Source organism: Brachycentrus maculatus, unplaced genomic scaffold (genome assembly GCF_059751285.1).
Source record: "Brachycentrus maculatus isolate JH-2025_06_01 unplaced genomic scaffold, ASM5975128v1 h1tg000017l, whole genome shotgun sequence".
In the NCBI taxonomy this organism is placed as follows: domain Eukaryota; kingdom Metazoa; phylum Arthropoda; class Insecta; order Trichoptera; family Brachycentridae; genus Brachycentrus; species Brachycentrus maculatus.
Genome location: NW_028280771.1, coordinates 104600 through 131437, shown reverse-complemented (window position 1 = coordinate 131437; position 26838 = coordinate 104600). Strand labels below are relative to the sequence as shown.

The 26838-nt window shown below is 31.0% G+C and overlaps 1 protein-coding gene across 1 annotated transcript in view; it reads left to right on the top strand.

The window, feature by feature from the left end:
• The first annotated feature begins 442 nt into the window (after positions 1–442).
• The window catches only part of LOC148313163 (uncharacterized), a 43224-nt gene continuing 16828 nt past the window's right edge, over positions 443–26838 (top strand). Inside the window, exons 1-12 of the mRNA XM_088267057.1 lie at positions 443–937; positions 4703–4983; positions 11100–11265; positions 13207–13287; positions 14275–14391; positions 14975–15051; positions 16921–17116; positions 21217–21379; positions 22528–22697; positions 23300–23378; positions 24235–24483; positions 24689–24793. Of these exons, the coding sequence (XP_088123183.1) occupies positions 4737–4983; positions 11100–11265; positions 13207–13287; positions 14275–14391; positions 14975–15051; positions 16921–17116; positions 21217–21379; positions 22528–22697; positions 23300–23378; positions 24235–24483; positions 24689–24793 (1650 nt within the window). The 5' untranslated portion in view covers positions 443–937; positions 4703–4736. The remainder of the gene's footprint in view (positions 938–4702; positions 4984–11099; positions 11266–13206; positions 13288–14274; positions 14392–14974; positions 15052–16920; positions 17117–21216; positions 21380–22527; positions 22698–23299; positions 23379–24234; positions 24484–24688; positions 24794–26838) is intronic.

Below are 26838 nucleotides of genomic sequence, written 5' to 3'. Positions count from 1 at the left end.
TTCATCTTTGATGAGATGTCAAAAAATAATACCTTATTTTATAATTTTGACGAATTATATAAATACAGATTGCAATTACGTAAGCACAAACATTGTTTCGTCTGATTGATTTTGGTAATTAAATAATAAAAATTATCAGTGAAAAAGGTGCGTTACATGGAAAAAAGGCCTGGTAATTATTATCGTTTTATAGTTAGGAAGTGACATATTCCAAATATCGATATGGTCCGCGAAATCATTGCCGAGTTTTTGTATTCGGTGTATAACAAGTTATTCTATTTTATTTTATCTCAAGTTCCATTTGCAATAATTCGACTTCCGAACCACGAGTATGAAATGCTTGCGTAAATACATACAATACAGTGCCAGTGGTCCACAAAAATTTCACGTTTCGTAACTGGCCTGACCGACTCTCGGCAGAATTTTTATAAATTTCTCGGTTAGTCGATCCAAGGTACCATTACAGGCGGTATCTTCGTGCGCACATCTCGAAATATTGTTTGATAATAAAAAAAAAACTCTCAAATAAACGCAATATCGCCAATGTTATCAAGTCACTAGTGTCTTGAATCCTATGTGCATTTATATAATATAAATAAATATTTATCAAATTTGAACGAAGTTATGACCGTTTGATTGGTTTATTATACAGAAGGCGATTTAATGGCGATTTTTACATGAAAACTTATGATTATAGTATGTAAATTTTATCGGGAAATCAATTCAAAATATTTAGTGTTTATTATTTTTTCAAAGTATTTTTAGAAAGTGATTAGTTCGTTTATGATTATAAAATTGGAGCAGTTATACTTCAAGATCTAGTGCTTATTTTTATGCGCGATTTTAGTGAAAGTATACGCGTCGAAAAAAATAAAATTAAACGGTGAAACAGTGGAATACAGTTGGATTTAATTAAGAAGAAGATATAAAAAAAAAGGTTTGTAGCTTTTAACAAAACCAACTGACAAATTGGCGTTTCTTGAATAAGCAAAATCATACAAAAAGTACGAGTAAAATCAAGTAGTTTATCATTAAAATTAGATTTATGTTTAAAATGGCAGCGTTTAGGTTGATTTTAAGCACATATGATACGGATCGATTGTAATTTGTTTCAATAAACTAACTACTCGCTTCCCCGCAGAGGTAGGGAGAGAGAATGAAACGCCACATCACTATTTTCCACATTCATGCATATTCTCATGCACACCCGCCGATCATTTCGACTCCTAACCTGACCGCTTTCAAGTATTTGACATACCTGAATGTGCCAAAAATTTTCTCGGTAATTTTTTCAGTGAATATGATTTTCATTAATTGATTCGGCAGTCACTTTGTGGTAAAATCTATCCATTTTTAATTAATGTTTTACTTAGTAAATACCACTATTTCTTAAAATCTACGGTGTTTCAAAATGATGCGGAATGCATCGAAAGTAGATTTGAAGAAATAGTGATATCTACTAAGTAAAACATAAATTAAAAATGAATATGATTTTAACTGGATGAAGATACAAGATACAAGAGGAAGGAATCTGCCTTATCTGTTTTTTTAAATGGACTTTTTATCATAAGGTCAAATTTGAAATGAAAAACTCTTTTTTATTGTTTGCTATTTTACTACATTCACAGTTACATTTGACCATTGTGATAAAACAAATAAAAGCGTACAAAAACTGTTAAGTTAATATAACAGTAATATTGACGAAAAAGTGACAAAAATTACATGAAGTTAAATATATTCAATTCGTGAATGCCTAGGCAAATACTTTTAGAAATGGCAATACATAAGGTCAGGCGTGAATGACGTACCTACTGAACATGTGGTCGAAAAACCCAAAACCTGTTTGATGATGATCAATTTTATTTTTAACAAAACGTCGTCAGGCCAGTGGTTCCATACGGAAGTTACCGATTTCACTGTTAATAAATTTATACAGCGCCATTTTTACGAAATGTCGTCTCAAGGGGGCTTTTATATTATTTATATTTACTATATATTATTTTTTGACATCTTATCAAAGATGAAGAAGAATATGGAAGTCTGGGCATTTACGGAGCTGACCTATGATGGTCGACACACTCAAAATGTTACTATATAATTATGCATTGTAGTATACTTATATGATATTAATTTTTACATTTCTCTTTATCATTAAAATCCTAACCGTCCACCAAACCTCCTCCCTGAGTATTTCCCGCTACCTCCTTCCCTAAACTCCCATTTTCCTTTGCCTTCCTTATTATCATCAATGATATGAACCAATATATATTATGAACTAATTTCGAAACTTTATTCTTGAATCACTAGAACTTCACTAGCGATATCTATTGGTGAGATGAAAAGAAGCTTTTTTGACGAAAATAATATGAGAAATAACTCCTATAATTGGAGATAATCCAGATTTGTGACACGATAAATTTAACAAATCTTTACTGGTGACATGCGCGAATATTTTTTAGAAAAACAGAAAGAAAATGATGCGGTTTGAGAATAATAAAAATATGAATATAAATTTCAAAGAACCAGTATTTATTAAGGCTACTGTTTTATGCTCCATTACGTTTTATACGTTTTTTAATGGCGTCGTTTGAAAAAGACAGCAATTTTCTAGCAGTTGAACACGAGGTAAAGTTATATTGCTATGCGTCATGTGCCAACTAAGGGATTAGCTTTATACGAATTTTGTCATATACTAAATAAAAATGTAGATGTCATATTAACATCTCAACATAGATGAAGGATAATATAAAAGTATGGGCATTTACGGTGCTAACGACCGTTATAGGATGGTTTCAGTGATCACTTTACACACATGTAACATTCACCAATTCTACCCATGATTGATAACCACACTACTCAAATTCTTCTTGAGAACTAAGAACTTCGAATTATATCGATTAAATTCGAAACGAACTGTAAATTTACTAGAATTTTATGGGAGACATCTATGATGAGATGAGAGAAGCTTTTTATTAAGCTGAAACTCTTTCATTACGCTACGATGCCCAGTAAATGCCATACTTCTATATTCTTCTTAATCTATGTTAAGATGTCAAAAAAAATAATTAAAAATAGCTCCTAATTCGAGATAATCCAGATTTCTGAACAAGTATTTGGACACACTCAAAATGTTGTAAATAAATAACCGGTCAAATTATAAGCTAAAAATAAAAATTAAAAGGGTATTTTCAACCGTTTATCTAGTATGCGAATAAAATCCAGGATTCGGACCTCACATACATATTCTTCTTCATCTATGTTGAGATGTCAAAAAAATTATTTGAAAATTATTAATTTTTAGGTTTGTCTCTAGTAGTGTCAAGCTGTCAACACGTGTGTCTTGGTAAGCAAGCAGGTATACATAATCGCATATAAAGCAGTATTAATTTTGTCTTTGTATTTTTTTCTTCATATTTTTGGATTAACCGGGAAATCGGGATTTTTAATGGGATTTTTCCTACCATCCACCCCGGAAAATTGTGAGAGTTGGTACTGTATTAGTTGACGATGCCTGGAACCAACATGGAACGATGACAGAACGTGTTTGTTACTTGTTAAGACAATATTTTTTTCAACGTATTATCATTTTTTGAAATTTTATTTTAACTTGTTTCCCTCAGTCTCCAGCTAAATCTTTCGCAGGTGTTCAAAGTACTGAATTTCGATGAGCATAAATAAAAAAATCGCTTATTGTTTGAATAAACAAATAGAAATTTACTAAGTTTTAAACGTAACAAAACCTTGGCAATGATTTCGCGGACCGTATCGATATCTGGAATACCATATGTCACTTCCTAACTATGAAACAATAATAATTTTTATTTTATTTATTGATATGGCGTTTAGTTTGTAGAACTCCATTTTAAATTATGTATTAATTTTCAATCAAACACAGATTTTTTTAGTCTACTAAGTTGTATTTTATTAACAAAAACACCTAAAAAATTATATTGTGAGAATTGTTTCGCCTTGTTAGGGCATTATCAAACGAATGTCATTCGTTTGATAATGCCCTAACAAAGCAAAACCTATTCAAGGCTAATTGTCACAATATATTTTTTTATGTGTTTTTGTTAATAAAATACAACTTAGTAGACTCAAAAAATCTGTGTTTGATTTAAAATTAATGCATAATTTTTTTTTATTATTTTTAAATATTTCAGGTTAATGCATAATTCCTTTTTCTATACGTTTATCCTTGTTTGGATAAATACTTTTCGAACCAATAATATATTAAAAAATATAAAACATTTTATTTTATACAACATGTAATATATTATAATTTATATTTGAAGCAATAACATTGTGATTTTCGATTTTATAATTAAAATATAACTTTGTTTTGAAATCACTGTAAATATTTTATTATAACTTAATTATTACGTCTACCGGTTTCGAAGCTAACCGCTTCTTTTTCATAAAAAAAGAAAGCTTGAAACCTTTTACAAATCTTAAAACCTTACAAGCTTTTTTCTCAGTGTTTTCGTGTGTGCGAAATACATACATTAATTTGGTATAAATCTTATCCCGAGGGATCTTACAATCGTTAACCATTAACTCACATAACAGGATTCTTTTTCTTCTTCTGTGTGTGTCGTCAGATCCCCTTGATACTTGAGAGTAATTGTGTTTGTCTTGAGAATGTTGCCGGTTTAAACAAATTATTAAAACAGGTTTAAGTTTTGTTTTTTTTTTTCTATAGATTTTATCCATTTTGGACTTCGAATGACAACAAAATGGCGGTGACAAAACTGACATCGCGAGTCTTCAGACTGTTGGATGAACAGCATCCGAGGGTGGCTTCCTTCAGCAGATGGAAGTCCAGCGCTGCGCCTCAGGCCAGCTTCTTGCTGGAGCCTGACTACCAGGAGAACATGTCGGCGGAGGATAAAGAGTGGAGATGCGCTAAGAGTTACGATCAAGTTCCAGGGCCGAGGCCTTTACCGCTTTTAGGAAATAGCTGGAGGTTTTTGCCCTTTTTTGGTATGTAAATATTTGTATTTTGTACATTAAAAGCATTGATAACTTTGTGGTATGGTACTAAAACACTCTTCTTAACATCCATTGGTCACTTTGTGATAGACGTTAAGTTATATTTTAATAATAAATGGAAAATCACAAGTTAGTGCTTCAAACATAAATTATATTCGTATGTATTGTTTACAAAAATATAAATTATGTCAAACCCTTTTTAAAAAATACATATAAAAAAACCTCCCCCTAATTTATCCGTTATATTGAGATTTTACTGTATGTATAACATATTTTATTACCTTAAATAATAAATTTAATTTATTTTTTGAGGAAAATGCATTCAAATAATACTTAAAGCATTATATGAATGTATTCTTATTTTGAGAATGGCCAAATAACGTGTAATTTATACTTAATAATTTTATTTTTAAGTTGTACATTATAATGGAAAAATGTAGAATAGATCAATGACTTCAGATGCAAAAGAATGCAATTTTATAATCAGAACGGAGTCGTTATTTTCTATTTGTAAAGAACAATGCACCGCGTAAATCATGCAACAAATTTCTCCTGATACGCTCTGATTCCCGCGTAAATTTATTATATTTACTAGCTACATACTTTTCACTACATGTATCCAGCAATTATAATTTCCAATAATTACAAGATAATAAGAAATATCGATATTTTGTTAGTCCCAAAGCTACAAAAACAGCGTCACATTTTACTCACTCCTTTCAAGAACGTCATAATAAAAAAACTTGATTTTTCAGGAGAACGTTTTTAAAGTTTAAAAATATAATACAATGTATTGAAAATAAATATCAAGCCACTTATTGAACTTTTTTACTGTACAACAGATCTTTTTGGGTAAAACCTGAAGGTTTTTTCTCCATTTGAAAAATATTTAGTATATTTAAAAAAATGATTAAACAATACCTTTTCTGCAAAATGCAAAAACAACACTTTCTGCCCTGTAGCGGGTAAATATTAAGTTAAAAATATGCCGCTTTTGCTGGGATATAGTACATTTTCTAGGCACTCCAAAAAAGTGCACAACTGAAAATTGTCGATTTTCGATTTATGACTTTCTTGAAAGGAGTGAGGGATTAGTATAAAATGAGAAATTTAATTCGGACATGTATTTTTTTTTTGTGTTTAAGGCAATATTCGATAAAACGTAACTTAATTTTCTTTAAATCGAAGTAAATTATGACGTAAGATGTAATTGTATTTTTTCTTAAAACAAGGATTTTGTATGGAAAAAAATAGTTTTTCTTCGAAATAAATGTATATTATTATGGAAAAAAAAATATTGAAAGGTTAATAATAGTACTTTTTAGAAATAGTGGTATTTACTACGTAAAACTTAAATAAAAAATGGATAGATATTTCCACAAAGTGACTGCCGAATAAATTATTGAAAAAAAATGAAAGTAAGGAGTTAAAATTAAATTCTATGATTGCAAGTAAGCGTTAGAAGAATATTTGAGGTATTTTTTAAACATCGTTTTTGTATTGAAAAAATACGTTTTCCTTCAGAATAAATATAAGGTTTTGAAAAGAAAAAGAGTTATTGAAATGTAGGGAGTTAAAAACATATATAAGAAAATATTTTTTAAATTACCTTTTATTTTTTCAAATAAATATTAGTGATTTTATTACTGTAATATTTATTCAATATTACCCTGGGCACAAGTCCTGAACCTAAGTGGAGGGCTGATCACCTTCCCTTCGTGTGTTAACGATCAAGATAACACTGCTTTTGTATGACGCAGTGCTCTATGGTTTGATGAAGAAGAAATACAGATCCTAAAAAAATTGTAATATGTATTCTAAAAAAAATTGTTAAGCACGCTGCCGGTCGCTAATTGAATTCAATGTATTTTTTGCGAGTAAGGTCTTAAATAAAAACTAACTAAGTAACAGAGGTAAGCAGAGAATATAACTTAAAGGCGTATGACAATTCTCCTTTTTTTCTTCTTAGTTTTATTTATATTGATTTTGTTACAAATGCACTGAAGAAATAAGTGCATAATCAAACAAGAAATAACGTAAATCAACATTAGTTATACGAGTATTTGTCTGCAATGTGTTTAAAATGACGTATTGTTTATATTTCCACTTCAGTTTATCAATATAAGACTCAAGTGAGAATTGTTTTTATCTACAACGGGTTAATTTACAGTTCATATACACACACTTGTTGATAAGTCTTTAATTTTGAGCAATTTAGTAAATTGAAATCACTGGTGTAGCCCAGTGATAAAAAACGAAAATATTCTTTGTCAACTGAGGCATATTGTAACACAAGCAAAAGTAGATATTATTAAATAATAATACTTATTTATTTTTTTTACAAAAATGTTAATAAAATTAGTATATAACCACTCACCGCAAAATGTTAATAAAATTAGTATATAACCACTCACCACTCATCGGTGAGTGGTTATATACTAATTTTATTAACATTTTTGTAAAAAAAAAAAAAAGTAAAAATGACTAACCACAAAGTAAATGCTTTAAATATTAATAATATTGAGAATAATATAAATAAAAATAATAATAAAACCCTTATCCGCACCCCAATGGTGCATAGGGCACTGCGTCATATAAACGCAGTGTTATCTTGATCGTTTACACATGAAGGAAAGGTGTATTTAAAAAGATATTATTAAAAGTATATATTATTATTTTTAAAAAATATTTTGAGTGTGTCCAAATACTTGTCCACAAATCTGTATTATCTCCAATTATAGGAGTTATTTTTCATATTTTTTTTGACATCTCATAAAAGATGGAAAAGAATATGGAAGGCTGGGCATTTACTGGGCTAACGATTGTCATAGGCTGGTTTAAGTGATCATTTTACACACGAATAACATTCACCAATTCTACCCATTATTGATAATCACACTACTCAAATTCTTGGAAGTTCCAAATAATTAACCAATTTAGAAACATTGTTCTTGAATCATTAGAGCTTCACTATCATAATCGAGGATTCGGACCTCAAATACTAATATAAGAGTTCTGCTCCATAAAAAGCTTCTTTTCATCTCACCAATAGATGTCTCTAGTGAGGTTCTAATAAATTGGTTCATATATATAGAACTTTCAAGAATTTGATTGACCATGATTGACTTCTTCGTAACTCAGTTGAATGGAATTGATGAGACAGCGCTGTGGTTTCAACTAGATGGCGCATTATGCCACACGGCAGGTGCCACCATAATTTTACTGCGGGATATTTAAATTTGTATATCTCTAAAAAAACACCCTTTATAATGAATTCATAAATAATCTCTACGCTATTTTTTTACTGTAATTTCAACTCTGCTAGACAGCCTTGTTCGAATAGTACAAAATACCAGATTCTAAAATCTTGAATAGTAGGGTATTGTATATCGGCAACTCTCAATTTGGTGTGTGATTATACTTGAGAATTTGGGTCAGCTGGCTTAAGAAAAGAAAAAGTGGTTTTATCCCACTCTTTATACCGTATGTGCAATTAGTTATATGACGTCATAAGGTAGACACTTTTTTTTTTAAGAGTGCTGCGTTTGCCAGCGAGATAATCTTCATCTGCACATCTCTCCAAAATCTCTCATCTTTTTTTTATTCTTTCGCCGTTTCTTTTCATTCTTTTTACTTTAATTTGTTAATTATTTTAATTTAATTCTCAATATTATTAATATTTAAAGCATTTACTTTGTGGTTAGTCATTTTTACTTATTTATTTTTTTACAAAAATGTTAATAAGATTAGTATATAACCACTCACCGAGATTTTTACGTCTACCGGTTTCGAGACGTACCCGTCTCTTCGTCAGGACAATCACTAACACAGCATGCAAACAATACTACCCTTCACCAATGGTGCTATGATGGTGAAGGGTAGTATTGTTTGCATGCTGTGTTAGTGATTGTCCTGACGAAGAGACGGGTACGTCTCGAAACCGGTAGACGTAAAAATCTCGGTGAGTGGTTATATACTAATTTTATTAACATTTTTGTAAAAAAATAAATAAGTATTTTAATTTCATTTTATACAAAAAAATGTAACATATATGGCAGAGTAAGTGTTGCACCCACCACTTAGTCAAGCTGGAATAAATATTTATTATTAAATCCATTTGAAAGTTTTAATATTAAGGCCTTACTCGCAATAATAGAATTCATTAGCGACCGGCTGCTCTGAGTTACTCGGTTTTCTTTAAACCCAGGTAACATTTAACGTAATCGCATTTATATTTTGCTTAAAACGCCGTTTTTGTTTTTCTTCGAAATAAATATATGGCTTTCAAATAAAAGAGTTATTGAAAGGTAAGGAGTTACAAATGAAAAAAATATATCAATTTGCCAAATTTGAATATACATTGAATTTGACACTTTGTAAATTTGAGAGTATACCCTTAAGGCCAAATTCGCATTAATAAAACTCAGTTGGCTTCCAGCAACGCATAGAGCCGGTCGTCGGGTCACGTCTGTTTTTTACATGCAAATCGCATTTTTGTTTGTTTTTGGAATATGTACTGAAAAAATATTTTTACATTTTTTTATAACTCTTTTTTTTTCAAGACTATATCGTAGTCGTACAGGAGAAAGTGACCAACTACCAAAAGGTAAAATGTTCAGGAGGGCCATTTAAGTCACTTTTGCTTGGCAAGAAAATGAACATCGATGCAGTTAGTCATTTTTACCAAGTCAATATATTATACTTCCAAGTTTAAAATCCTTTGGGATATTTTTCAAGGCAATATTAAGCTAGTAAGATATCAAATAGTCAATGATTACGGTTTTGTAAAAAATGCACTTGGTCACTTTCTCCTGTATGACTACGATATATTAATTTCGAAGAAAACATGTTATTTTCAATACAAAAAAGTTGTGCGAAAAATATCAAATTCGTCAAACCTGGGTTCACAGAAAATGAAATTGCGATTTGTCGTATATTGAACCTTAAATACAACGTTCACTTTTCACAAGGAAAAAGTGTTTATAAATAACAGTTTAGAAACGTTTAAAGTGTTTTATGGAGCTCTTACTGAAAAATAATCTGTAAATCATTGAACCAGTTTCATACGGTTTCAAAATAATATAACTGTTTCAAAAGAAAAACTGATTTAAAGCAACAGTTTTCTGTTATTTCAACCATCTCTAGTATGTAAAAAAACCTTATCCGCATCCCAATGGTGTATAGGGCACTGCGTCATATAAACGCAGTGTTATCTTGATCGTTTACACATGAAGGAAAGGTGATCAGCCCTCCGCTTCAGAAACCAGTCCAGGGTAATATTGAATAAATATGACAGTGAAAAATCACTTATATTTATTTTACCCCCATTGGGAATCGAACGCGGGACCTCCAGAACGGTAGCCGAGCGTGCTGACCATTACACTACGGAGGCGGATAAAAGTATATACTCGTATGTATTTTTGTCCGCCTCCGCAGTGTCGTGCTTGGCACATTTCGCTACAATGCAAGAGGTCGCTGGTTCGATTTTCAGATGGGGTTAAAATACGTCTTTTTAACAATATTTTTAAAATATTTCCCTGGGTTAGTGTAGAAGCACATGAATGATCATCTTGCCTTCATATAATAAACGAAAAAAATAATTGTTTCTGGCGTTTCTCATGTATGTGATTATAATCCAGGATTCCGATCTCACATACCAATAAAAGAGTTTCTGCTCAATAAAAAAGCTTCTTTTCATCTCACTAATAGATGTCTCTAGTGAAGTTCTAACGATTCAAGAACAACGTTTCGAAATTGGTTTATATTTATTGAACTTCCAAGAATTTGAGTAGTGTGGTTGTCAATAATGGGTAGAATTGGTGAATGTTACACGTGTGTAAAATGATCACTTAAACCAGCCCATGAAGGTCGTCAGCCCCGTAAATGCCCACACTTCCATATTCTTCTTCATCTTTCATGAGATGTCAAAAAATAATATTACATCAATTTCATGCAATGCCCTAGGCAAAAAATGCTTTTTCAATACGATGTTTGCGATACATACACGTTATTTACCTTTTAAAACTGAATCCACTGTATAACATAAAAATAACATGAGAAAATTTTATTTAAAGACCTTTAATAGATGTTTTTTTCCCTTGTTACAGGTCAATTCGAACTGGAGCGACTCGATAAGATGGGAAAAAAATTATACGACGATTATGGTCCTTGTCTGAAGCTAACTGGGATTCCAGGAAAACCGGATATCCTTTTCATCGCAGATCCTGATGATATACAGAAAGTCTTCAGAAATGAAGATCAACACCCAAACAGGTACGAGTATATGTACTAAAAAATATAAGCAGATACTTGGGTGAACCAAACTTGCGCGGAGTTTTTTATTTTATTATTTTTAATATTTTTTATGTTGTCTTTATAATACAATGTAGTTGTAAACAAAATATGGCTGATTCCCCTACCATTAAAGTGGAGAAATTCACTCAGTTTGATAATAAACAAGATACTTAATTTAACCAAAAAACGTGCCAAAGAATATGAGCAATATGTAAAAAAAAACATGAAATGATAAAAAAAGGTTTTGCAATTTTACAAACCGTTTTTGATTACAAAAAGTATTTATGAAAATTAACTTAAAAAGTAAAACTTCTAGTTATATCATCATCATCATCTTCTAAAGGCAGCGCCTTGTTGTGTCAGCCACTTGTCTCTGTCAGTCGCCATCCTCTTGAGCTGCGAATAGGAGGAGACGTCCATGAGCCGCTTCAAATCCTGGAAGTATGAAGTTCTTGGGCGGCCTCTTGTTCGTTTTCCCAAGATTCTTCCTTCGAAGATGTTGCTAAGAAAGGTGCTATGTCTAATTGAGTGCCCTATTAGCTTGGCCTTCCTCTTCAAAATATGATTTATAAGCTCTTTTCTTTCTTTTACGTCCTGCAACACCTTTTCGTTGGACTTCCTTACGACCCATGATGTTTTGGTCATCTTCCTCCAAACCCACATCTCAAATGCTTCAAGCCGGTCTTTTTCGTACTTTTGGATGGTCCAGGTTTCACACCCATACAACAAAACACTCCAAACAAAAGCCTTTATGAATCCTTTTCTTACTTCAATTTTTAAATGTTTGTTTGATAGGAGGCTGTACTTTTTCATAAAAGTTTGCTTGGCTAGCGTTATCCTCTTTTTTATGTCTAGGGTACATTTATTGTTATATGTTAGCGTGCTACCCAGATAACAGAATTGATCCAACTGTTGAATTACTCTATTTCCGAGAAGTATTGTTGGATGGAGGTCAGATTGCTCTTTTTCAACGATCATTGATTTTGTTTTGGCGGCATTAATTTTCAAATGGAACTTATCCAGAGCATTAGAGTTATATATAAACTATAAATGAATAATAAAATACTTAAAACAAAAATTACCAATTTTAAAATATTAATTGTAATGTATTAATGTAGTATTGAATTTATGTGATAAAATCAATGCTACAAATAAACCTTTCCAAAAAATTACTAAAATAGTAAAACTTTCAAATGTATGTTTAAAGTATATAAAGATACTTAAGACTAAAATCACAAGTTTTAAAATACATTTTATCTGAAGTAGAAAATAATGTGTTTAAAAGAGAAAAGGCTGGTATAGTGGTTAGTACACTTGGCTACAATGCTGAAGGTCCCTAAATTGTACATTTCAATTATGTAATTTGTCACTTAAAGTGAACACTTACACCAGCATATGACGGTCGTCAGCTCCGTAAATGCCCAGACTTCCATATTCTTCTTCATCTTTGATGAAATGTCAAAAAATAATATGAAAATAACTCCTTTAATTAGACATAATCCAGATTTTGTGAACAAGTATTTGGACACACTCAAAATGTTGTAAATAAATTATCTGGTAAAATTATAAGCTTAAATAATATTTTCTGGCGTTTCTCATGTGCGTGATTATAATCCAGAATTCGGACCTCACATTCTAATAAAAGAGTTTCTGCTCAATAAAAAGCTTCTTTTCATCTCACCAATAGATGTCTCTAGTGAAGTTCTAATGATTCAAGATCAACGTTTCGAAATTGGTTCATATATATAGAACTTCCAAGAATTTGAGTATTGTGGTTGTCAATAATGGGTAGAATTGGTGAATGTTACACGTGTGTAAAGTGATCTTTGATGAGATGTCAAAAAATAAAATGTAATGTCCTTTTCTCCTAATATAATATACCATACACAATTGTTGTTTTAATAATATATTTTTCTTTAGACCCTCAATGCCGTCTCTGGTATATTACAAGACGCAGCTGAGAAAAGACTTTTTCGGAAAATATGGAGGTGTTTTAAGCGTGTAAGTATTTATTTTTAATTAGGTACTGGTAATTATTTATTTATTTATCAAACTTCTTGCAAAGATAGTATAAAAATTTTCTGGCTTATTGCAAAACGCAATATCTTCCAATCAACAAAAAAACACAGATGGGATACTGGTCAAAGTTCATGAAACTTTATATAGACAGCTGTTTGAAAGTTGAGGCGTCCGCCTCCAAAGTGTAATGGTCAACACGATCGGTTACCGTACTTGAGGTCCTGGGTTCGATTCTTAGGGGGAGTCGAATAAATATAAGTGATTTTTCACTCTATTATTTAATATTACCCTGGACAAGTACCTGAAACGCAGGTCTGATCTATATATATATATATATATATATATATATATATATATATATATATATATATATAATATATATACATATATATATATATATATATATATATACATATATATATATATATATATATATATATATATATATATATATATATATATATATATATATATATATATATATATATATATATATATATATATATATATATATATATATATATATATATATATATATATATATATATATATATATATATATATATATATATATATATATATATATATATATATATATATATATATATATATATATATATATATATATATATATATATATATATATATATATATTTGTATATATATAAACATATATTATATGTATAAATATAAACATATATTATATTATCTATCACATATACTATAGTATATGTTAGAGACTTGTGCCCCTCTTCTGTTTCACCACAGATATGTGTCCGTAAAAAAACGATACGATTTATTGATGATATTATTATGGTTATTTACTATGTTTTATTTGTGACATTATTATATTTAATTACTTTGTTTTATTTGTGATATTATTATGTTTATTTACTACGATTTATTGATGACATTATTATGTTTATTTACTATGATTTATTAATGATATTCTTATGTATATTTTCGCAGCCAAGGCGATGTTTGGAGCTCGTTTCGCACTAAAGTGCAACAGGCCATGTTGCAACCAAGAACAGCTAAATTGTATGTAGGAGCTATCGAGGAAGCGGCAATGGCTCTGGTCGAAAGGTAAATCAGATATAGCACTCATTTTCTAAGAATGCAAGGACACAAGTACTGACGGCTGTCCAGACTTAAAACACAGTAAGAGACATTTTTTTGTAGTACGTTTTTTTTTGCATTTTTGGACTGAGTAGAATCTAAGTAGATTCTGTCCAAAAATGCAAAAAAAACGTACCACAAAAAATGTCCCTTACTGTGTTTTGAGTTTGGACAGCCGAGTAGGCACTAGTCCCGGGTTCTAGACCTTCCCCAAGTCAAAGTCAAGGTCACGAGGTCAGAAAGTCAGTTTTTTTTCGGAAAATGCTTGCAATTTATGTAACTTTCGTGAAAATTCTAGGGTAGAGACGGTTTTTATTCTACAACATTGTAAGTGTGTCCAAATACTTATTCACAAATCTGGATTATCTCCAATTATGAGTTATTTTTCATATTATTTTTTGACATCTCATCAAAGATGAAGAAGAAATATGGAAATCTGTGCATTATCGGGGCTGACAACCGTCATAGGCTGGTTTAAGTGATCACTTTACACACGTGTAACATTCACCAATTCTACCTGTTATTGACAACCACCGTTTCTCATTTTCAGAGCTCGTCTGATCAAGGATGAAAATCAGGAAATGCCGGCCGATTTCATGAATGAACTAAACAAATGGTCCCTAGAATGTAAGTCCTACATACTCCAAATCATTTTTACTTTTTACATACATAATAATAATAATAATAATAATAAATCCCTTATCCGCACCCCAATGGTGCATAGGGCACTGTGTCATATAAACGCAGTGTTATCTTGATCGTTTACACATGAAGGAAAGGTGATCAGCCCTCCGCTTCAGGTACCAGTCCATGGTAATATTGAATAAATATTACAGTGAAAAAATCACTTATATTTATTTTACCCCCATTGGGAATCGAACCCGGGACCTCCAGAACGGTAGCCGAGCGTGCTGACCATTACACTACGGAGGCGGACAAACATACATACATACATGCATGTTTCTCATTATTTATTAATTTGGCATTAACTTTGTTATTTCATGATTACAAAAAATGTTCAAGAAACATTATTATATGTATGGTATAACAATAATTATTCATGGAAATTCTGCATTCTATTACCTCATTCTCTCCTGATACCATATTTTTATGTTTGGGTTCATTCACAAAAAATGCACATTTCAAATTCAATCATTACACCAGTGAAATTCATCCATTAGCATATGTGATGATCCATAAACATTGACATTGACCCTGTCGAAATATGTTTTTTTACAACTTTTACCTATTTCGTAAAATGCATTGGAAAAAACCTGTTACATATCCATATAAAATTTTATTTTTCTTCTTTATCAGCCGGATGTAGGCTTATTCTAATGACTTCCAAACTTCTCTAGTTTAGGCTTCAATTCAATTTATTTATATTTTAAGGATAAAATAGTGTTAAACAAAAATTTTCAAGAACATATTACTAGAAATAAGGATAAAATATGACTGCCATTATTGAAAAAAACCGAGTCACAAAATTGTTTAATGTGCAAGGGTTTGAAAATGTATGATGAGATGCCTGAATGTATGAAGAATGAAAAGAGTCTGTACTGTAAAAGTTTACTGCAAGAACATGTAAATATATATATATATATATATATATATATATATATATATATATATATATATATATATATATATATATATATATATATATATATATATATATATATATATATATATATATATATATATATATATATATATATATATATATATATATGTATTTTATATATAAATACATGTGATGTAAATTAAGTGTAAATAATAGTTTATATTAGTGTAATATAAGCTAATTAAAGAAATAAAATAGAAAATTCAATATTAATAACTATATACATTACAAATTAACATTTAAAGCGTATACATTCAAAACATAAATTAAAAAAAGTAAGTAAGAAGACTCTGGTTAAAGGTGTAGAAGAATCCCGCTTCAGAATACCCCCTCGGACACATCGCTCACTCCTTTCAAGAACGTCATAAATCAAAAATTGTCAATTTTCAGTTGTGCATGTTTTCGGAATGCCTAGAAAATGTACTATATCCCAGCAAAAGAGGCATATTTTTAACTTAATATTTACCCGCTACAGGGCAGAAAGTGTTGTTTTTTCATTTTGCATAAAATGTATTTTTTAATTTTTTTTTAATTTACTAAATATTTTTCAAATGGAGAAAAAACCATCAGGATTTACCTAAAAAGATTTGTTGCACAGTAAAAAGTGGCTTGATATTTATTTTTAATACATTTTATTACATTTTTAAACTTTAAAAACGTTCTCCTGAAAAAACAAGTTTTTTTATTTATGACGTTCTTGAAAGGAGTGAGCTACATGTAACAGATCAATATCCGGCGTGATATTGTTCAGCATAGCGGTAGCTCTTCCTACGGCCATAACCATCGGCAGTATAAACTCATTTTAGTGAATGAATTTATAGATGTAACTTTTCTGTAAAATTGTACTCTATTTTTATTATTCATTATTCCAGCTATTGCAAGCATAGCTCTGGACACCAGGTTAGGATGTTTGGACGAGAAGTGTCCCGAGGACACACAGGAGCTGATTCACGCGATCACGACTTTCTTTATAAATGTGAGGACGCTTGAAATCAAGTTCCCATTCTGGAAGTTCTTCAGTACGCCAACTTGGAGAGAATACATCAAGGCTTTGGATTCGATTTGGAGGTAAGTGATTGCATTTCTGGTAGATTAGTGATTTCAAAAATAAATAAATTTCATTAAAAAACAAGCAAGAAAATCATTCAATAAGAAATCACTTAAAAAATACACATACAATAAGTTTAAAAAAATAAGAAAAATCTTGATTAAGGCGTTACTCGCAAGAAGAATTCAGTATGCATCCGGCTGCGCTGTGAGCTGGACGTCACTTCACCCCCAATTTTTATTATTTTAATATTATTTTGAGAAATAAAAATGCTTTGTGTTTTGATCCCTTCACATTTTTATTAACCAACTAGTTTCGGCAATAACCTGTTGCCCTCTTCAGGGTTTAATTTATGACAGGGTTTAATTTAAACCCTGAAGAATTGTTGTCGAAACTTGTTGGTTAATAAAAATGTGAGTGGATCAAAACACAAAGTCTTTTTATTTCTCAAAATAATATATCAATATGATCCACGAAGTTAATGCTTTCAATATTCAAAACATTTATTATTTTTATTTAAATTTTGTTTTCAATGACTATTTTGTTTTTTAAAATAAATATAATAATATTTGTAATTATTGTCGGGTATGTATGAATATAGATGCTCATGCATTCATATGTGGAAGAGGCAAAGAATGTTTGCAAATACAGAGTGGTGTGGCGTTCGATTCTTTCTGCCTCCCCCTGCGGAGAAGCGGCATGATGGTTGGTTGGTTAGTTAGAATAAATATTGAAAAAATATTATTAAATATTTTTTTAACACCTTTGCTTTCAATATCTCTTTTCTTTTCAAAACCGAATTTATTTCGAAGAAAACTTTTTTTTTTAATAGAAAAATGGTGGTTTAAGCAAAAAATTCAATTACGTTATATTTTATCTGGGTTTAAAGAAAATTAAGTTTTGGAATATTAATTATCTCGCCTTGTACCAACCTATGACAAGTTATAAGCCCTGTATATACACAGACTTCCATATTCCTCTTCATCTATGATGAGATGTCAAAATGTTTACATGTAAAATAATGAACGATGTCAATAAAACGTAAAATGAATAAATTTGTAATAAAAAAATAATGCCAATATTTCTCAAGTCCGTCTTAAACACGTTTCCATTGTTCTTTTGTTGATATTGTGTAAGCATTATATATATTTTTTCAAAATAAAAATGCCTGTACCATTATCATGTCTCTATGAACGCATTAAGTTTAAGGTCAACAATTTAGGTCAGGGCTGTGCCTTCCGTATCAAATACGCGTAGATCGCATTTAGCGGATTCACTAAAGTTGTTTCAGTCGACATCTGTAAACCTATGTTTTTCTCGAGGTCAATAGGGTATTATCACTCGGTAGTAATATCTAATTTAACATACTCAACCTATAAAGGATTGTGTAAGACTCGTTTTGTGTTTATAACAGCCGATATAATTATATTTTCATTTTCTTTTGCAAAATTTGACTTAGTAACGAATGACGTCACAGAAACGATTCCACACTACTACTATTACAGCTCTATAAAGCAGATACATAAAGAGATACGCCCCATAACACACCCGATGCGAAAGTTTTTGCCTAGAATTTTCACTCATGAATTACATGAAATCATAGTAACTTTAAATATAAAGAGTAAATCCACTCACGAGTAGGCATAGGCTATGAAACTTATAAAGTTGAAGCCTGAGTAGGGACATAATGAACGGTGTTGCATAAGCCGTAGCTAGATTTCAGAGTCACTTGGACGTTAGGTAATTAAAAAAAACACACACCTGAGGACGTAAAATTTGATGACGTTTAGCGGTGTCCGTTTTTCGTTTTATTATAATATCTAAAGTTTAAACCTTCAAGCCTTACTTCTCTACAGATTTCAATAAGAATGTTACCAATAGTCTGTGATTTTTCACATTAATTTAGCCAATAATAACACATCATGAAAATGATCCATTGCATTTCTCGAAATGCATTGAAAAAAAAAATAAAATAAAATCTCCAAAATCTATAAAAGAAAAAACAAATTTTGTTTGAAGTAGGTAGATGTATGATGGATGTTCGAATAGTGAAATAAGGAAGGAATGAAAAGCTGAGACAAGAATTATCGATAAAATTAAGAAAGGTGTGTTGAGATGGTTTGGACGTGTAGAACGAATAAGTGAGGAAAGAACGGTATAAAAAATTTATGAGGCGATTGTAATTGGAAAAAGAAGCAAAGGAAGACCGAGAAAAACTTGTCACCATCAGGTATGCCAAATACTTGAAAGCGGTCAGGTTAGGAGTCGAAACAATCGGAAAGTATGTATGAGGAGATGCATGAATGTGGAAGAGGCGAAGAATGTTTGCAAGGACAGAGTGTGGTGTGGCGTTCTATTCTATCTGTCTACCCCTGCGGTGAAGCGGCGTGATGGTTAACTAGTTAGTTAGTTAGGTAGATTTTTGCAATTAATTTGTATGTAAGAAAATGGGTATTAATACCTGCATTAACGCCATCTGTTGAAATATTTATGAAAATGATTTTAATTTCTTTAGAAGGAGCCTCTGGGAGGAGGCATTAGGTGGCTTTGTATGCAATCGTAGCGTTCACGACGCTCGTGATTGGCTAGCCTGGATTTCCAAAAAGACTTGCGCACTGTTTGAAAATTTCTTAGGTCTTTAGAGTAATTTTCTTTTTGATCCGTTTTTAAATCTCTGTAAATTAAAATGTAACTCTTAGTTTGTTCAAAATCTCATTGAATATACCGCTCACTCCTTTCAAGAACGTCGTAAATCAAAAAACTTGATTTTTCAGGAGAACGTTTTTAAAGTTTAAACATAGAACACAATGTATTAAAAATAAATATCAAGCCACTTATTGAACTTTTTGCTGTGCAACAGTTTTCTCAAGGTAAAACCTGAAGGTTTTTTCTCCATTTGAAAAATATTTAGTATATTTAAAAAAATAATTAAAAAATACCTTTTCTTCAAAATACAAAAACAACACTTTTTGCCCTGTAGCGGGTAAATATTAAGTTTAAAATATGCCGCTTTTGCTGGGATATGGTACATTTTCTGGGCATTCCGAAAACATGCACAACTGAAAATTGACGATTTTTGATTTATGACGTTCTTGAAAGGAGTGAGCGATATATTTTTCCTAGCTGTAAACAGCTTTCTGTAAATTTTAGACCCCTCTATACATTTATTCCCAAAAAGCTCGCCTGTGCGATATACGAGTATATATGAATAAAGTTATTGACTGAATGCTTTGAAATTTTGACACAACGCTCCCTTCGAATACATGCTTGTTTTAGCCATATATTCCTTGCATTCTTTCCCTCTTTTATAATTCTAGCACATTTCATATTTTGCCGCATGTTAGTTATGTTACCACCATGTTGAAGGTCCCGAGTTCGATTCCCAGGGGGGGAGGGAAACAAATATGAGTGATTTTTTCACTCTGCTACCTGAAGCGGAAGGCTGATCACCTTTCCTTCGTTAATTCAATCAAGTTAACGTATAAATGTATGTATGGTACCAGCAAAAAGTTGACAAATAAATGTTTAAAAAATAAAAAATAAATTATATGAATAAATTAAAATATTCAAGCAAATACATTTATGTGTACACAAGCAAACTGTATATTTGTATATAGTTTGCTTATTATTTTTTGACATCTCATCAAAGATGAAGAAGAATATGGAAGTCTGGGCATTTATGGGGCTGACGACCGTCATAGGCTGGTTTAAGTGATCACTTTACACACGTGTAACATTCACCAGTTGTACTCATTATTGACAACCACACTACTCAAATTCTTGGAAGTTCTGTATATATGAACCAATTTAGAAACCTTGTTCTTGAATCACTAGAGACATCTATTGGTGAGATGTAAAGAAGCTTTTTACTAAGCAGAAACTCTTATATTAGTATGTGAGGTCCGAATCCTGGATTATAATCACACACATGAGAAACGCCAGAAATTTTTTATTATTTAAGCTTATAATTTGACCAGACAATTTCTTTCCAACATTTTGAGTGTGTCCAAATACTTGCTATCCAGATTTTGTTAACAAGTATTTGGACACACTCAAAATGTTGTATATAGTTTGCTTGTTATTGATAGTGCATTCGTAATAATCTCGTTATTTTTTGCAGTATATGTCTGCGTCATATTGAAGCCGCAATCCAGAGAAATAAAGATAGTCCCGACTCCAACAGGAATCTCTCCTTATTACAGAGACTATTGGCTTCCAACACGAATGATCCTCAAATTGCTGTTGTCATGGCTTTAGAAATGTTCATTGTGGGTATCGATACAGTAAGTATACGTACAATATGCTCCGATTCACAAAACCTGTTAAAATTTGACCTTGTAAAGATGTGTCCGTACAAATGAAAGTGATGGAGTTTCTCCCCACTTCGTGTATCCTACCTTTATCCTATGTAAATAAAAAGATTGAAGAAATGAGAGTGATTTCTTGAATATTGATGCAGTAATCTGTTAAAATTTGAACTTTTAATTTGTCCATACAAATGAAATGGATTAAATCTCTCCCCACTTCCTGTAGCCTAACTTTCTTAGTAAATAAAAAGATGTAAATAAAAAGATGTAATAAAAATATATAGATGTGATTCCTGTAGCCTAACTTTCTTAGTAAATAAAAAGAAATGGGAGTGATTCCTTGAATGTTTTTTGCCGATACTTTGTGGCACATTTTGAAAACTTTCAAGAATAATTTATATATTAAATGTTGAAATCAAACACTGTTTTTTATTAGTAAAACTAAACTCTATTTTATTCATAAAAAAAACACACATAAAAATAAATTTGTGACGTTGAAAAACACATAAAAATACATAATAAGGCGAAACACTTGTCACATTTTTTATGTGTTTATCTGTGTTTTTTCAGTGTTTGATTTTAACATTTAATAAATAAATTTAAATGGAGTTCTACAAATTAAACGCCAAATCTATAAATAATAAAATAAAACACAAACTTGTTTTTTTAACCACTTTTATTTTTGATACTTTTTTCCAACCGGTTTAGACAAGCACCTTGTCATCTTCAGGGATGTAGTACTCGTCCATACATCCAAGGCGCTCGTCAAAACTGCTTGAAAAAATTAACACACATAAAAGTGGGCACGTGAATCGAATGAGTAAAGAAAGAATGGTAAAACAATTTTATGAATGTGATTGGTAATATAAGCAGAGGAAGACTAAGGAAAACTTGGCATGATTGAGTATTTCAAATACTCGGGAGTGGTCAAGTAAGGTCAGGAGTTGAAATAATCGGCGGGTATGTATGAGGATATGCACGAACGTGGAAGAGGCGAAGATTGTTTGAAAAGACAGAATTGTGTGGCGTTCTATTCTCTCTGCTTACTCCTGCGGGGAAGTAGCGTGATAATTAGTTAATTAATATAAAAGTGATATATTTAACAATGAAATGATTATTTTAAGGTTAGTTCTGCCGTGTCGTCGATCCTTTATCAATTGTCACTACACCAAGAAGCGCAGGAAAAGCTACATAAGGAAATTATGTCAATATTACCAACGAAGGATACTCCCATCACGGCTGCTAACTTGGAGGGTATGCACTACCTTAAAGCTTGCATAAAGGAATGCTTTAGGTTTGTAATATTTTGTTTATGAAAAGCTTTGAAAACTTTGTGCAACTTCCTTCCGACCTAATTTTTTCCATTTTCTTTATTTTATTTCAGTATTTTGTTTCCCACACACAACCAAAATAATCGAATACGAAAATCCATCTATGTTTGATAAAAATGCACACAATTTAGTATAATTACACATTTCTTTAATCAAAAGATTAATTTTCATTAATTGATTCGGCAGTCACTTTGTGGTAAAATCTATCCATTTTTAATTAATGTTTTTCTTAGTAAATACCACTATTTCTTACAATCTACTGTGACACGTGTTTCGATGCATTTCGCATCATTTTTAAACACCGTATTATTCCGCAATTTTGGGGTAATATATGAAAAAAGGCTCAACCGTTATTTAATTATCTTTTTTATTCGGACCCACACAATACATGACATGCAAAACCGAGTCTATTGCATTTATGTAAATGAAAGTTTTTATTTAACTCTCTATTAGTGGATTAAAAATATTTACACATTTTATGAAAAAAAATGGATTAATAAAACGCATCATTCAGGCTGTTTTTTGTTGTGAAATAATTATAAATAAGGTATTTTTTTCATTCTAGAATGTACCCAACCGTTTTGTGGAACGCCAGAAATCTTAGTCGGGATTGTGTGATACATGGATATCAAATACCAAAAGGAGTAAGCAATATGCTTTTTTTTTTAAATTTAATAGTCCGAATTATGACAAAATTACACACAAATATCCACAGATGTCATTGCTATACAAGTTACAATCATGGGTGGCCAACCTTTTCAGAAGCCGGGTCAAATTTTAGAAATGAGATTTCATACCGGGCCGTAAAACAAAATTTATTTTATTATTCAAAGCAAATATGAAATACATTGTTGTTTAAGAAGATAAAATAAAAATGAGTAATGAAATATATTTATTAGATTAGAGTTAGGCAATACAAAAAATAAACAAAATGAAATAAATTTTAGTGAGACATCTGATTTTGTATGTCAGAACGAAATGAATCAATGTTGATAACGATTGATCTTGTTGCTTCACGCAAATAATATTCCAAATGCTCGTCAGTGATTCTTAGTTGTTAAAAGCCGAACACAAAATGTTGTGATTGTTTTAACACGAATATACCATAGAATAAATTGTCGCGATAGTGAAATACTTTTATACATAAGATATGATACGAACTACGCATGATGGAATGTTTTTTTGGTGATTTTATGTACACTTATATAAAAATGTGTGATTTGCTCCGCGGGCCACAAAAAGACACCCGGCGGGCCGCGGGTTGCCACCCTTGAGTTACATCATACTAACTGACAGACGGACTTCGACGTTCATTCACGTCGATACTCCTTTAAGGAAAATTCGCACTGACATTCATTTACGTCCATGCTCCCAGACAGGTTAAAAAACACACGTGATTACCGGAATAATCATTCCATAAGTCAAATGTAGATCGCAGAAGGAGAGTGTTAAAACTGAAATTTATGAAAAATGGACTTAGTATTTTTTTTGGGTTTTCAGACCATGGTTGTTTTCACGAATTATCTGGCATGTCTTGAAGAGAAGTACTTCGCGGACTGCACCAAGTTCACGCCGGAACGCTGGCTGAAGGCAGGAACCAGTGTGCAGGAGGAGGAGGGTGGGGGGATGAGGATAAAGGGGGAGTGCCCACAGCACCACCCCTTCGCGTCCCTCCCCTTCGGCTATGGGAAGAGGATGTGTCTCGGGAAACGATTCGCGGACCTGGAGATGCAGACTGTCATATGCAAGGTGATTTGTACTTTATTTTTAGATGAAGAAGAAGTAAATGAGAATACTTCAAATATTAATAATATTTAAAGTATTCTCAACTACAATTTCATCATGTTTTACCACAAAGTGAATGCCGAAACAATAAATTAAATAAAAAAACTAAATTTTTCAAAATAATGACATTTTATTTTTATTTTTATTATGTCTATATTTCCTTTTTCAGATGGTGCAAAACTTCAAGATTGAATATCACTATGAGGACTTGGGTTACCACATGAAACCAATGCATATGCCTAGAGGACCTTTGAAATTCAAACTTATTGATAGAGTATGACAATACAAAAAGCACACAATATGATAGGACAAATCAATGTTACTTTACAATGGTTCTTTCAAAAATATTTTGTTTCTTATGTAAGTACCTATAAAACCATTCACCGAGATGTTTAAGTACCCGTCTCTTCGTCAGGACAATACTTCACCAGCATTCAATCAATACTACACGTTACTACCACCGTGGCAATCAGTGCATGTTAGACCTCGTCTTTAACGCATATTGTTCAGTAATTTTTAGTGATTGTTGGTCCTCGGGTTGACTAAAAAAAGCGTATGATTATTATTTTATAAAGTTATAAGTGCATGAATAGTGCTATAATAGTGACGTGTAGTATTGATTGAATGCTAGTGTAGTGATTGTCCTGATGAAGAGACGGGTACGTTTCGAAACCTGCAGATTGAAATCTCGGTGTTTGACGATATACATGAGAAACATTTTGTAAAAAAGTAGAAGTGAGTAGGTAACCAAAAGTAATACTGTAATATGAATATTAAAAATATTGTTGTTCTTCTTCTTCTTCTTCTTATTGGTGTAGGCCTTGTGGCCTGTTTTAATGAGGGATTAGCATCCTGCGATGTTATAAAAATACTTAAAAATTAAAATAAGATCTTTATTTTTGATATTTTTTTTTTATATTACCTACGTGAAAAGTGGAAATAAATATTTTCAATAAATTTTTTTACTTTTTTATTATGATTTTAAAATAAAGTAATCTACAATACATTGAGAACTCTGGGGCATTCCCATTAATTTACTGTGATTTTACATTAATTTCAAAATCATAACCTCATTTCGTTGTGATTGCTAATTACTTCCGTTAGTTATTATACATCCTTTAGTACACAACTATGATACCCATTTCACACACAACGAAGGGTTGATGGTGAGTGAACAATAAATATGGGAGAGCACTTCAATATTATATTATTTTTTGACATCTCATCAAAGATGAAGAAGAATATGGAAGTCTGGGCATTTACGGAGCTGTCGACCGTCATAGGCTGGTTTAAGTGATCACTTTACACACGTGTAACATTCACCAATTCTACCCATTATTGACAACCTCACTACTCAAATTCTTGGAGGCTCTATATATATGAACCAATTTTGAAACATCATACTTGAATCACTAGAACTTCACTAGAAACATCTATTGGTCAGATGAAAAGAAGCTTTTATTGAGCAGAAACTCTTTTATTAGGATGTGATGTCCGAATCCTGGATTATAATCACACACATGAGAAACGCCAGAAAATATCATTTTCATTTTTATTATATAAGCTTATAATTTGACCACATAATTTATTTACAACATTTTGAGTGTGTCCAAATACTTGTTCACAAAATCTGGATTATCTAGACTATCCAAGTACAGGAGATACTTTCATATTAATTTTTGACATCTCATCAAAGATGAAGCGTTTTTTTATATTTTCTCATTTGTTTATTTTAAATATGCTTCTTACCTTATGTTTTTCTCATTTACTTCTTTTAAATACGCTTCTTATGTCTATTTATTATAACTACCTGTTTATTGATTTTATATTTTGCCATGTTGGCCAGTTTTGGTTATTAAAAAAAATAATCTTTTTTGTAACTTTATTAATTGTGTTCCAGTCTTGTTAACCTTAATCCCATGTCCCAAAATGAGAAATAGACATTACTTATCTGGAATATTATATATATATATATATATATATATATATATATATATATATATATATATATATATATATATATATATATATATATATATATATATATATATGACATATCGCTTACTCCTTTCAAGAACGTCATAAATCAAAAATCGTGAATTTTGAGTTGTGCATGTTTTCGGAATGCCCAGAAAATGTATTTTATACCAGCAAAAGCGGTATATTTTTAACTTAGTATTTACCCGCTACAGGGCAGGAAATGTTGTTTTTGCATTTTGAAGAAAAGGTATTGTTAAATTATTTTTTTAAATATATTAAATATTTTTCAAATGGAAAAAAAACCTTCAGGTTTTGCCTAAAAAGATCTGTTGCACAGTA